The sequence below is a fragment of the Fukomys damarensis genome, unplaced genomic scaffold, assembly GCF_012274545.1.
Source record: "Fukomys damarensis isolate Sample0158 unplaced genomic scaffold, DMR_v1.0_HiC HiC_scaffold_39, whole genome shotgun sequence".
In the NCBI taxonomy this organism is placed as follows: Eukaryota; Metazoa; Chordata; class Mammalia; order Rodentia; family Bathyergidae; genus Fukomys; species Fukomys damarensis.
Window position 1 is genome coordinate 101057055 of NW_022900951.1, and position 13196 is coordinate 101070250.

General features: G+C 33.9%; 1 protein-coding gene across 1 annotated transcript in view; it reads right to left on the bottom strand.

The window, feature by feature from the left end:
• The window catches only part of Tenm1 (teneurin transmembrane protein 1), a 788119-nt gene that overhangs the window by 162888 nt on the left and 612035 nt on the right, over nt 1–13196 (bottom strand). Inside the window, exons 14-16 of the mRNA XM_010608026.2 lie at nt 11607–11792; nt 10017–10040; nt 7708–7854 (exon numbers count right to left, since the gene is read on the bottom strand). Coding sequence (XP_010606328.1) covers nt 7708–7854; nt 10017–10040; nt 11607–11792 — 357 coding nt within the window. The remainder of the gene's footprint in view (nt 1–7707; nt 7855–10016; nt 10041–11606; nt 11793–13196) is intronic.

Consider the following 13196-nt stretch of genomic DNA (forward strand, 5'->3'; position numbering starts at 1 on the left):
CGCCCCGCCCCCCCCCCCCCCCCCCCGCCATTCCTGTCGAGCTGGAGGGATATGTACCACAGCTGGGGGCGATGAAAGCCAGGAACACCAGGAGAGTAGGCATTTGGAACAGTAGCCCTAGGGCACCCAGGAAATATTTTTCCCCACATGTGGTCCTTTCAAATTCTCTGTACCATAGACACTACTTTGATTTAAAATGCAGTTTGCTTTTTTTCTTGCATTCCCTGTTTGCTCAGTATATTTATATTTCTCCATATACATATTTCTTTTTCACTGATGATAACTTTTGAGTGTGGATTTCTTTAAAAAAAACTTTCCTTCTCTTCGCCTCTCTTTGCTCATTCAGAAAATTATATTAACAGATTTTCAATATATTTCCCGTACATTGTTCTCAACTTCTCATTAGCACATTATCTCTTTACTCTGCTAATTAAACATCTGGATGCATTGAAAAACTGGCATATATACCAACTTGATTAAAAGAATTCTCCGATGCCCAGAATTGGTAATAATCCATTAAATAATGGAAAAATGCTTTTCAAATGTACCTTGTTATTGAATAGTGAATTTGTTATCATTCATATAATATATGTGGAAGCACCTAGTGTCGTGGCAAATATTAACAAATGCACTAGTAATAGTCAGATTGAGTATTCACAGGCTTCATACTATCAACCACATAATTCTAACTTATGGAAAAGAAATCTATTTTAAATAAATACTAATGCCAAAATAATCTTCAAAGTTGGATTCTAAAACTAAACATGCAAGCAATTCAAAATTAGGGCTCACATTCTCATATAGTTATGAACTGTAGATCCCAAGGTAAAGTTTCATATTTGCCTAATATACAGAGTTGACCCTCTGAGATACTGTTTTCTGAGAAATAAGTCTCTGTTCAGTCTAGAAAGGCCACAGACAAGCAGATCGATAATGGTATGCAACCTCTAAATTATAATTCTTGGAAAAGCCAGCATATGGGCAAAGATCTACTTACCAGTTATCACATTAGATAACACCTTGTACAGTGTGTCTAGACTGTTACAAAGAAGTGCAAATGACAGTCACACTAAATGTGTGTGGGTTTTTTTTTGTTTTTGTTTTATTTTGTTTTAGTTCCTAAGAGTTTTTTTCTTTTTTTTTTCTGAATTGGAATCTGTGGTGTCATACTGACAGTCAAGCTCAGGATGTCAGATATGAAAGTATCAAATGTTAACTGATTTTAATTTTAGGACTTGTTCCCTTTAAGAGAATAAAAACTAAAAGTAGCTAAAAGGAAGGAGGTTACATTGTCTTACAGGACTAAACATGGCAACTACTGATTTTAGCTTTGCCAACCAATTTGGGACTATGCCAACTGGATCAGTTGCTGCTCAGGAAGATCAGAAACACCATTTTCTTGCTATGTGATCAAGTCATTACAATTAAATTTGTGTGTACTAGATGTGTGCTCTTGGTTGAAAAAGAGAATGAAGGCAATATGAGTGATAGAAAGACATGTTTTCATGGCTTTTCCCATGACTCAATCCCCCAAATAAATTTATTCATATACATCCTTTGGGAACAGAACTCATATTATTACCTTGATAAAAACGAGCAGCTAGTTCATGGTAGGGTATCCTATAGAAGTTGAAACCATGAATAAATTAGTTAATATTTGCCACGTGGTAGGTACTTTCATACATATTACCTCAGCTGCACCCTTCAATAACATTGTTAGGTAGATTTTTTCATCCTCATTTTACAAATAAAGAAGGGTAAGGTAAATGTGATTGCAGTTATAAATAATCTGGGAATCATAGTAGCATGCAGTAGTCTGACTACATGCTGAATCATACATCCAGCAGCATCATCTTAACAATGATGTTTGATAAATGTTAATTATTGTTATTATACTGAATTCTGGTTTATACTGATTGTAAATTGTCTAGGTATAGAGTCCTACAGGTAGGTGCCAAAGGTCTGCAGTGGTGGCAGCTTAAACTGTTCCACTTCACTTTTATCGAAGTTGCCTTAAAACTGGCCAGAGGGCAATTGACTTCTTTGTAGTACGTTCAGTTTATTTGAATGTGCTCTTTTTGCAAAATATGTTTGCTTAGATTGCAATGTACGTGACTCCTATGTGATTCTGATAAGATGGATGCAGTTCTAATGCTACAGAAAGTTTCATTCATTGAATTTTACTGATAAAGAACTTGTCCCTATTGTACCGAAGGCAGACTCAAGTTTAATCTTTTCATCACATATAGAGCAGGGACAGGGTCTGCCAAACCCTAAGAGGCCTATTTCTATGACACTTGCAAATTTGCCTAGAGATTAATAAATACTGAACGGATGCATCAATATAATATGTTAATAGATTCTTCATTGATATCACACTTTCATTATCCACTTTTATTTCAAGGATTTTCTCATTCATTTTCAACACTGCAAAGTATGCAGATGGATGTCGAGTATCACCAGCCTTAGTTGACAGATAATGTGTCAGGCTCAATCACAGATTGCTGAACTCATTTGAGCAGCTTAGATTTTCCACCGTCCGTTGCATCTGGAAGCACTTGGCAGTTTAGGCTCTCATGACTAAGTGATGATCCTTTAATAAACAGTTTGCTTGGAAATGAGGAGCATATGATTAAAAGATAATAATTAGGAATATGTTTTCTGATGGTAGGTCTTTTGTATAACCAAATTTCAAAAGTAAATGAGGAGCTGGAGTCTGGCTCTTAAGTACAGCAAATATTATCGATTCATTGCTCCTTTTCTTTTCTTTTCCTATTTATTAAACATTGCAGTATGCTGGTGACATTTAAAACATGAAGTTCATTGATCCATGAGTTTATATGTGTTCATAACTCACTCATGGTGCTGTTTTCTAGATCTAGAAACACTATACTACGAAGAGGCTTTGCAAATAGCCATTACTTTGAATGCATGGTGACTTCTTATGAAGAGTAATTCCTGGAAGAGCCTTTTCTTTTAGGCAATTAGCTTATTGATTTTTGCCAATGAATATGAATATAGACCACTGGAAGACTTCGCACATGAGAAGCTTGGACAAATATGACATATACTCAAAGATTAGAGAAAAAATTTTCTTTGATTAAATCCTCTTCTACATCTTTTAAATCTCTTCAATAATCTTTCTATAATATCAGAGACTACTTTCTTTTCTCTATAATTAGAGTAAATAAAATGAAATCTTTATTTGATGACTGAATATTTTGCAAAACTTACAGTGCCCCCTGTCCACCTTTGCATACTAATATCTCCCTGACTTACTATGTTCCAGGAATAATGATTTGCCTTTTGTTTCCTAGAAGCATTTATAGACGCTGCTTCCTTTGCCAGGAACAATCTTTCCCTTTGTCATATGAGGTCTCCTCCACTACCAGACTTGTTAGTTACTATACACATTTTTAGGACCCTCAAATTTTCATACCATTCTTCACAATTTTAAACATGTAACTGTTTTGCTTGTTAATATGTCTTTCTTGCTAAACCATAAGTACCATAGGAAGACACTTAACATTTTCTCCTCAATGCCCAGTACAATATTTCGCAAGAAGTAGTAATGTATAAACGGAAGTTGGGTACACCATGTGGAAGGTTTGGCTGAAAGGTAAACATTTAATTTAAACACTGAATCGGTACTATCCAATAAAACTTTTTTTCAAGTTGGATATGCTGTAGTACTGTGATGGCCAGTACAGTAGCCTCTCATCTCATGTGGCTCTTGTGCACTGTATAACTGAAACACCGAATTTTTAACAAATCCAAATTCTCACTTCTGGTTATTGGCCACTGTACCCAGTGGTGCAGATTTTGATGTCTCCAAATATTTAGACATCGGATGCTACATAAATTTCACCAAACATTGTAAAAACATTCCAAAATTTACTAAGTCACATTTAACATACTGTTCCCACTGTGGTTTCATCCTTTGCTTTTATGTTTAAGAAAAATTCCACCACTGTACAAGATACCACTTATTTATTATTAATTTTATTACTTTATTATTAATTTTATTCCAGTTTCCATTTATTTCTAACTCATTAGTCCAGCTGAAATTTTTTTGATATATGACATGAACTGCAAATTTAAGATGTCTTTCTTAATAGCTGCTCTAGTAATATCATTTTATTTGTTTTCATGATGCTTCTTTCCCCAATGATTTTTGATGCTGGTTTTATGATACACTTAATTTTTATTTGTGCTTGAATGTGTTCCAGTGCTTTTGATTGTATTTGATTACAGCAATGCCAGTTTAATTCTTAGCTTTAAAATATACTTTAATGTCTAATAGTTATGATCACTATTCTTTGTTTTAGCTATTCTGACTCATTTAATACATTATTCAAATGTTTTTCCATATCCGTTCATATGTGGATATACTATATGGTGATCATATTTTCTACACTTCAAATTAGGACATGTGATTAACGAATTTAAATGTGGTCACCATAAAGTTGTCTCCTCTGAGCATAAGGTTGTGCACATGATAGATAATTGTTGACTAAAAGGATAAATAAGAGGTCAAAGCCTTTGATAAGTTTGTGACTTCTATAGAAATTAGTTCTTATAATAAGACTGTTTTCCTTTGGAATGTTAAGAAAAAAATCCAAAAGTTTGTTCTCCTTTTATTTTTATTTCTCAAGGAGCTTTTAGGTAGCTTAGAGAGAAGCTGTGTCACCCACTAATTGTGCAGCCCAATTAGTTACTAAGAGTTGCAATGTACTGAATCAGAGTGTAACTAAAGTAAAAGCTGCAGGAAGTAGCAGCAGTACTAATGAATATGCAAAGTTGATTAAGATGCAAAAAAATCCCACCATGCTTTAAGTATCAGCTATAATATGGAGTAATCAGGTAGCAGCTACTTGAAGCAAATTCTTGAAAGTGATACTTTTTTTGATTGGGAGAGTTTTTAAGAGGTTCACTTTTTTCAATAAGGTTCAATTGACGTTTTCTGATTTAATTAAAACGCACATATATACAAACATTTATGCAAATATTAATCTTTAATCATATTCAGCTGAATGAATGCAGCTGTTCTTGTAAGCTGGAAAGCTGAGATCCCCAAATAAAGGGCATTTAATATATTGTGAAAGGTAATATTTAAACACTATAAAAATGGAATTATTGGTCTAAGATCTTAGTCACGGGGCATTCATAAATTATTCAATGTATCTTTCTATTTGAAAGTAAAACTGAATCTATATCTATTAGCAATATGATCTTAATCCTACTAAAGTAAAAATTGGCACTTGAAACATTAAGGAGCTTTCCACTCCTGTTCCCCAAAGTGAAAATCATAAAAATACACTGAGCTCATATCAGTATCTTTGATTTTTAAATTTGCATATCAATACACAATTTTCAAGGAATGTTCAGAGGTCAATACACGTTCAGTAAAATCTTCTGTACCTTCTGTATCATATACAGCAGACATTGAGAATTGATAATCCATTAATATTTAATCAAACCATTCATTAAAACTTTTTGGCTACCTTGACGTGACCTTGAGGATATAAAATGCTTTGTAATTAAATATTCAATTATTTTTATTACTTCACTAAGTAAGAAAACTTACTTCAGCTCAACTCAATTTTGGCTCAAGCCAGAAATTATAATTGCACAGGTTATTAACATATTTTCTGAGGATAACCTTTTCATCAACATATCAACTGAGAAATCTCTACTTTTATACCAGTGAGCCATTTCCCTAAGTTTACACTCTGTATCTTTGGTTGGTTTTCTGCATGACCTCTAGTAATTGACTTTTCTCTGCCTCAGTTTCCTAAGTAGCATCAATAGTAATTCCTATACAATGGGGATTAAGTGAAATAATTCACATAAAGGATTTAGAACATTATTGGAACAGAGTAAACCTTTACTACAGGTGATGTATTATTATTATTAATTATATTAGGCATGCAACTATGGGCCATGGATCATGCTTAACAGCAAGACAAACAAAAAGAATATAATTATATGTTTGACTGGGGTATATTATAAGCAGCAGAGAGATTAAAGATTTGGACATTGCCATTTATGGGAGATGTGTTTTTTATTGAGACTTAAATGATGTACAGAAAATGTAGAGAAGGCACACTGAGCATATAATGGAAATAAACAAAGGGAAAGTGAATCTTCAAGGGCCATAAAAATAGTTGATCAGAGTATCACATAACTGAAAATCTCAGTCTGCTTTCCCAAAGTTGGTTTTCAAGTTATTTGTGTAGTAAACAGTCTCTTCAGAAAATGCTTTTTTTTCTGTGTGTGTGTGTGTGTGTGTGTGTGTGTGTTTATATGTGTGTATAGTGCTGTTTATTAATTTCTGGGTGGTCCACCTAATTATCTCATTTAATACTTGTTACCACCCTATTAGAGTATTAATACTATTGTCAACACCACTTTAGTTTGTTCTAGCCAAAGTAAGTAACAAGGAAACTCTTATATCCAGTTTAATGCTTTAGCCGTTACTCCTAGGTTATTGATTTTAACCTCATGTTTGGATTCAAAGGACAAGGAATGCAACTGTCTAAATAATACAGAAAATTGAGGAGTCAAATTTAATAATTTACTTCATTTTTGGCTAAGATACTGAAATTAAATTTTTTTATTGATTTCATGTTTTCTTGCACGAAAGTATGGGGAAAGTGAGGATTTATTGTTTTAGGCTCACTCAGAGATGATTTGAGCTCTTTTGAGGTCTGATTGTACAATATAGTTCTTGCCCTGGTTGGATAGAGTGAAACAGAAGTCATTCCCCTGGGCTTGGGAGCCACGTGTGACTTATAAACTATCCTGTACGTGGAAACTAAAAAGTTGATCGGATAGAGGAATGGAATGGAATCGTGGTCACTAGAGACTGAGAAGGAGGGAGTAGGGATAGAAGGAAGTTAAATTAAGTGGTATGAAAACATAGTTGGATCGGAATTAGTCTGATTTTCTATAGCACAGCAGGGTAACTATTAGTTATAACAATCTATGAAGTATTTCAAAATAACCAGAAGAGTATGAAAATTTGAACCTATACAATGATTAATATTTGAGGAGATAGAAGTACGTATTGCCCAGACATGATTATTATACACTGCATACATATGTGGGAGTTTTGTAAAATATCCTATAGATAGGTACAAATATAATATCTCAATAAAAATAGCAATGAAACAAAACAAGTACAGGTCTTGAATGAAATAAAAAGATTTATCACTAATTATCTGCATGCTGTGTCCTCTGAAATATATTAGGAGTTACTACAATGTAGAGACACAAGTGGGTGTTTCAATGAATAACAAAGAAAATACTTTACTGTGTGTATAGTGCAAAGTACACTAGCATCTGGCAGCTGTCACATATTAATTTATTTAATATATTAAATGATGTAGGCATGGGATGTAGCATGATATAATAGTGGAGAAAACTGACTCTGAAATCACTCAGCCCTGAATTGGAACCTCGATTCAGCTACTTTCTTGCTGTGTGATCTTGGATTTCTCAATTATCACTTCCAAATCAAGCTTCAGTTTTACTATTATAAATAGGGAAAATAATAGTACTGATACTTCATTTCATTATTTTGAGAATTATTTGAGATATAATATACAAAAAGATACCTAATTTTTGCTCTTGGCCAGGTTATTTACCACTTTGCTCCAGGCCGGAGTATTTCTCTTGTATACAAACATTTTATAAATAACTCACCTCCATCATTGTCCAAGTTGTCCCCACAAAGCATTTCCATGACAACATTGCAGCCTGTCCCACTCCAACCCACCTGACACACACAGTGCCAACCATTTTGATCCAGGGTACATCGCCCATTTCCAAAGCAGAGCCCTGGGCATCCATCTGAAAAGACAATAGAGAGTAACAATCACAGAGACATCAGATAAAGACTGGGCCACAATGATGCATCTGACTACAGGGATGCATTTAATCATCTGGATTCCATTCAGACGTGGGGTTGAATAAATGGAAGAGGAGCTTGCTTACTTGCAGAACCTTCCCAGGGAACTTGTTATCCCTTCTTTTGCAGTGTTTTTCCTTAGAGAGCCAATTAAGCATTATTAATGCTACCCCCAATTCCCAATGTCTGGTGCAGATAAGATGAAAACTATGGTGGGGACAAGAAATGTTTTTTGTTTCTTTCAAAACACATATCTCCTCATCTCAATCAAAACTGGATGTTTGGTGTCAGTAAATTGGGAAAATGCAGACGTTTCTATGAGGAGGAACGTTACCTAGCCACTATAGTGCCTGTGCAGATTTTTTCCTCTTGACGTGTTGTTTCAGGACTTTGGTATAATGGTATACAGTTCAGACCATACCATTAAGGGTTTCCTCATATGGTACTTTAGAAATATGCTGCAATAACTTTGCATTTATGTAGCATTTTAAGATTATTATTGATGAGAGAGCTAAAGATTGAAATTTTTACTTTTCTCTGGTATCTCTAACAGAAATGCCATAATGGGATGCCTGTAACAACAATAATAAAGGCTCAGAAATTGTTTATGGAATTAATGTATGCCAGATTTAGACTTCCAGAATTCTAGAGAAAAACAGGCAAAGTACAGCTTGGAGGAAAGTATAATGTTTCCATGACTTTAAAAAAATATTTTTATTAATACATATATAGTTCCTACTCCTCATTATAAATGTAATCTTTATGTATTGCAAACAAATCAGTGACTTTAATCCACTGCCAAACATCAACACTGACACTCTTTATACTTGTTTTTTTTCTTTAATATCTTTTCTAAAGTATTCTGCTCCTTCTACCAGTAGTTCAGAGTTAGCCTCTATTGAAGGGTAACTGTACATGTATCAAGCGATAAGTGGCAGATGAATAGAGACAGCAATAACAGGATGTTTCTTCTGGATAGTTTCCCAGGAACAATACAAGGCTAGACCTGAACTTTACTGGGAATAGTACAATCAAGATTCTTTTCATCTCCTGTCTTGGAAAGAAAATTTTAGAAGTATGAAAAGGGAAAAAATAAGTTTGTAAAAATCTGTAGAAGTAACCCTATGTTCCTTCCAAATGGTTTTCCAAGCAATTACCAGAAGGCCAGAGGAAGAAAATTTTGAAATAAAATGACCGATGGTTGCTAATAATATGAAAACTTTATGTATGTAATATCCACAAATCATGGCATAGGATGAATTACATAGGCTTGAGAAGGAAATTTACCCAGTTCTGTTCTAATAGGTAGTCAATGGATAAGGAGATATTAGGGACAACTTAAGATGTGTTTGAATTCTTAAGCTGAGATGATGCAAAGCACCAGAATAATTGAGAGAAAAATTCCTTTTCTCTGTCAAAGAAAGATTGTTGGAGAGATGGATGACGGCGGTACTTCTAGGGAGATCATTCTGCTCTTGTAAAGGGTCCTTATGTCTGGACTTAGAAATATAGTTATGTTTTTAAATTTTTCTTTTAAAAATTAATTTATTGGTGTTCTTTTAATATAATTTGATCACACTCATCATAGGGAATTTGTACCTGTACATAATATATCTTGATTCTTTCTTCCCCATTCCCTTCCCTTCCTTTTACTCCTTTTTTTTCTCCTTGTTTACAAGGCAAAAAGGAAAAAAAATAGAAGGAAAAAATAGAAACAAAGCTAATCCTATGTTAAAGGCACAGTTCAGCTGTCTACTCAAACCTAGTTTATGTAATAACGGTATGGCTGCATTGTACAAAGACACATACAGATACATACCAGCACACGACTCATTGAAAAGAAAAAGTAAAATAGTACTTTAAAGTGTTTATAAGTCCACTCCATACTTGGCAAAAAGTGACTCTTACATATGAGGAAAACAAATTACCTATTAGACCAATTTTATAGTATGATCCTGAAAATATTACATTTCAATAAAGTTGTCAAAAGTAAAAAGACATACAAACAAACAAACAAAAAGTTAAAACACTGCCCTTGTTTTCCCACATGCATATTTTTGCTTAAAACATATTTCTGTTATAAAATTAATGAGGAATCTCTTACCTCTAACAGCATCTAAGTAGTGAGCTAAAAAGGGGGAAAAGAATGATTGAGTGAATTTCTGGGAAATCAAAACTCTACAACATGTACTAATGGTTTACCATCTGTTGCCTGGGATGAGAACAGCAAACTGTGAACTGCTAAAATGCCTGCAGCTCAGAAGTTGGTATACTGGTCTGCATAGTTTGAGAATAATATTTTCTGTGAGAAAGATATTAATGGCTTTTCTGAAGAAACTCTATCAGGCTTGCTAAAAAAGTGTAATATTTCACTAAAAGTATAAGAAGTACATTTTTACTTTTCAGTAATAACTGTTGTGAAAGAGCACCAGCTTCAACCTCTTATTAGTTATATCTTTAGAAGGGAGCTCTGGAGCAACCACGTTTGGTAATCACCACAATATTTAAACCCTCTTATGTGAAGGCCATAAACTTACTGTAGCACAGGAACATAATCACTTAAGCTGCATCTGAATCTAACCCCTCACCACCATTTTAATGAATCTTAAAATATTTTCCATAGTCACAGAACAAGACTTACAGTACCTAAAGTAGAATAATAATGTACTTTATTAAGATTATATTTTATATACGTTATACATTGCTCTGGCAGGTCCCAACCATTATAACAAAACACTTCACCTAAAAATGAAGGCTGTAGTAGAGTTTATTGGGGAAAAAAAGCCCACAAATAATGAATTGTGGGTTCAGTAGCCTACTCTTGCCTTTGTTCTGTATGAATTGCTTTTGTCTAGTCATGGAATGTCACTGGAACACTGTGACCTTTTCCCTCAGCTGAACAATGGAAATTGTATGCGTCTCGCTGTATATGCAAGACACATTTTTGTGGCAGATGTGTATCGAGGAATTTTATTTTTTTAAAAAAATGCTTTATAATAGCAATCTTAATTATTACAAATGTTTTTTATATTGTGAAGATTACATTGTACAATAATTATCACATAGGCTTTTCAGGCCTACAGATTGTTCTCTTAGGTGGTATCCTGAAGTTTGTGAGATTGGTAACAAGGGATGTGAGAGTGGATGTTTCAGTGCAAATTCTACACTACCAAATAAGGATAAACAATTCAATACAGATGTTCTTTTGGTGATAAGTCAGGAATGCCTTCTTTATATACATTAAAGACAGCCTCTAATGATATCAAATGGCCCCTGTTGAAGTAGTCCCATTTAATGAAATTGCTTCTAAGTGCTTTCAACTGAAACAACCTACACTTTTCAAAAGGAAAAATGGGCAGTGAATATTACCTTCACAACAAAAGCACTTCTCTTATTAACTAATGACACTTTATTCCAATGAATCATCTTTCATTTGAGTAATTCAAAGCACTTGAAAGCAGAAAACATAAGGAATACTGAAGTAATGAGGAAGGAAATGACACAAGAAATAACTGAGTTACTATCAGTGAAAGAGAAATCTTTTTAGTTTGCGGTATTTTAAAACTTGTAGCCTATACTCCTCCTCCATTTCTAGAAACTCAAATTCTACTAAAACCCTGAAATCAACTCACTAGACTGCGCCTACTACTTCACTTAGTCTAATTTATGTTGTCCAAAGTGGCATGGTACTTACCAATTGTGCAGTGGTCGCCCTCCCATCCAGGGCTACATTCACATTTTCCATCTTTGCATTGGCCATGTTCAGCACAATGAGAATGACAAGAGCGTTCCTCACATGTTGGCCCTACCCAGCCTTCTTCACATTGGCAAATTCCCCTTGAGCACACTCCATGGCTACCACACTCCATGGTACAGAGTTCTGTGGAGAATTCAAAGAACATTTATTAATATATTTCATTGGAAGCAGCGTCCATTCTTTCCAAAAGACATGGAATTGAAAAATATCCTAGTATATATGTTAAATAAAATATTTATGAATATTTTATTCGAACAAAATATATATACACAAAATGTCCCAAAGAACTCTAGCATTTAAGTGAATATATAAAGAACAATGTAAAAGAGGTAATCAGGTCTGCATATTTAAAATAAACTCTAAGCCAAATTGATTTTGAGGAGTCCATAGAACCATAATGGCCTTAGAAATTAGAATTGGAAGCATTAGAAATGGAATGAATGCCCAACAAATGTCAAGGAGTTTTTCCTAAAAATTCATTAAAATTACAGATAATATCTTGGAGATTTTATAAATCCAGGACAATAGTGTCCTAAGCTAAGTCTGGAAAATGATTAGGGAGCTAATATATTTCTAATAATATTCATAATATACAAAAGGTAAGCTGCCAATGAGAGTAATCAACTAGTTTCTCTGATCACACAATCAATATTTGCATTTATTTAGGCCTATAAAATGATTCTGGGTTGATTAAAGTACACAGCCTTCTTATCATGAAATATTATTCAGTAGTTAGCCAATATAATGATGATGTGTATTGTCTTTGTATCAGTTCTCTCCTTTGTCCTTTTGACTTTTTGATGAGAAATGTTGAATATTAAAATAATGTTAGTAGAGAAACCAAAATTACAGTTTGACAAAGCCTCTTTCTTGATTTAATTTACTTGTGGGAGAGGGAGAGTTGGGATATTGGAAGAATGGAGTAGGTTTGGGATTTCATGGCCATATGTCCTTGAAGGAAAAAAAAGAGAGTGCTCTAGAAGCACAGTTGTCCTTTTCAAATTCTGAAACTGGTTTTATATATTAAGAGGTATTGAGATAGAATGATATTAAGAAGTACCATAGTAGCAAATAACTTTTTAGTAAGTGACAGTCTTTTATTCTGATAAAGCTATTGTGATGGAGTCTATTATAATCTAGATCAGTCTGTTGAAGGTTTGAGTATAATGGAAAGAATAATACATTTTAGGTGACAATGCCTACCGACCTGATGACTCTGTTTAATAGCTATATATTCTTGGACAATTTACAAAAATGCTCCCTTAATCTCTGCTTGTGTAATTATATAATGAAATGATGATTACATCCCTAAGGGTTACTAGATTTGAGATACATAGAGAGGTAGAATCAACAGAACTTACTCAAGATAGGATATGAGGGAAAAAAGGGAAAAGAAAATTTTGTCTTGAAGTAAATGGATACGCTGCTATTAAAAGAATTGGAAAGTCTGGGGGAAGAATAAGGGTGGATTATCAATCAAATTAACCTTGATCTCTCTCTCTCTCTCTCTCTCTCTCTCTCTCTCTC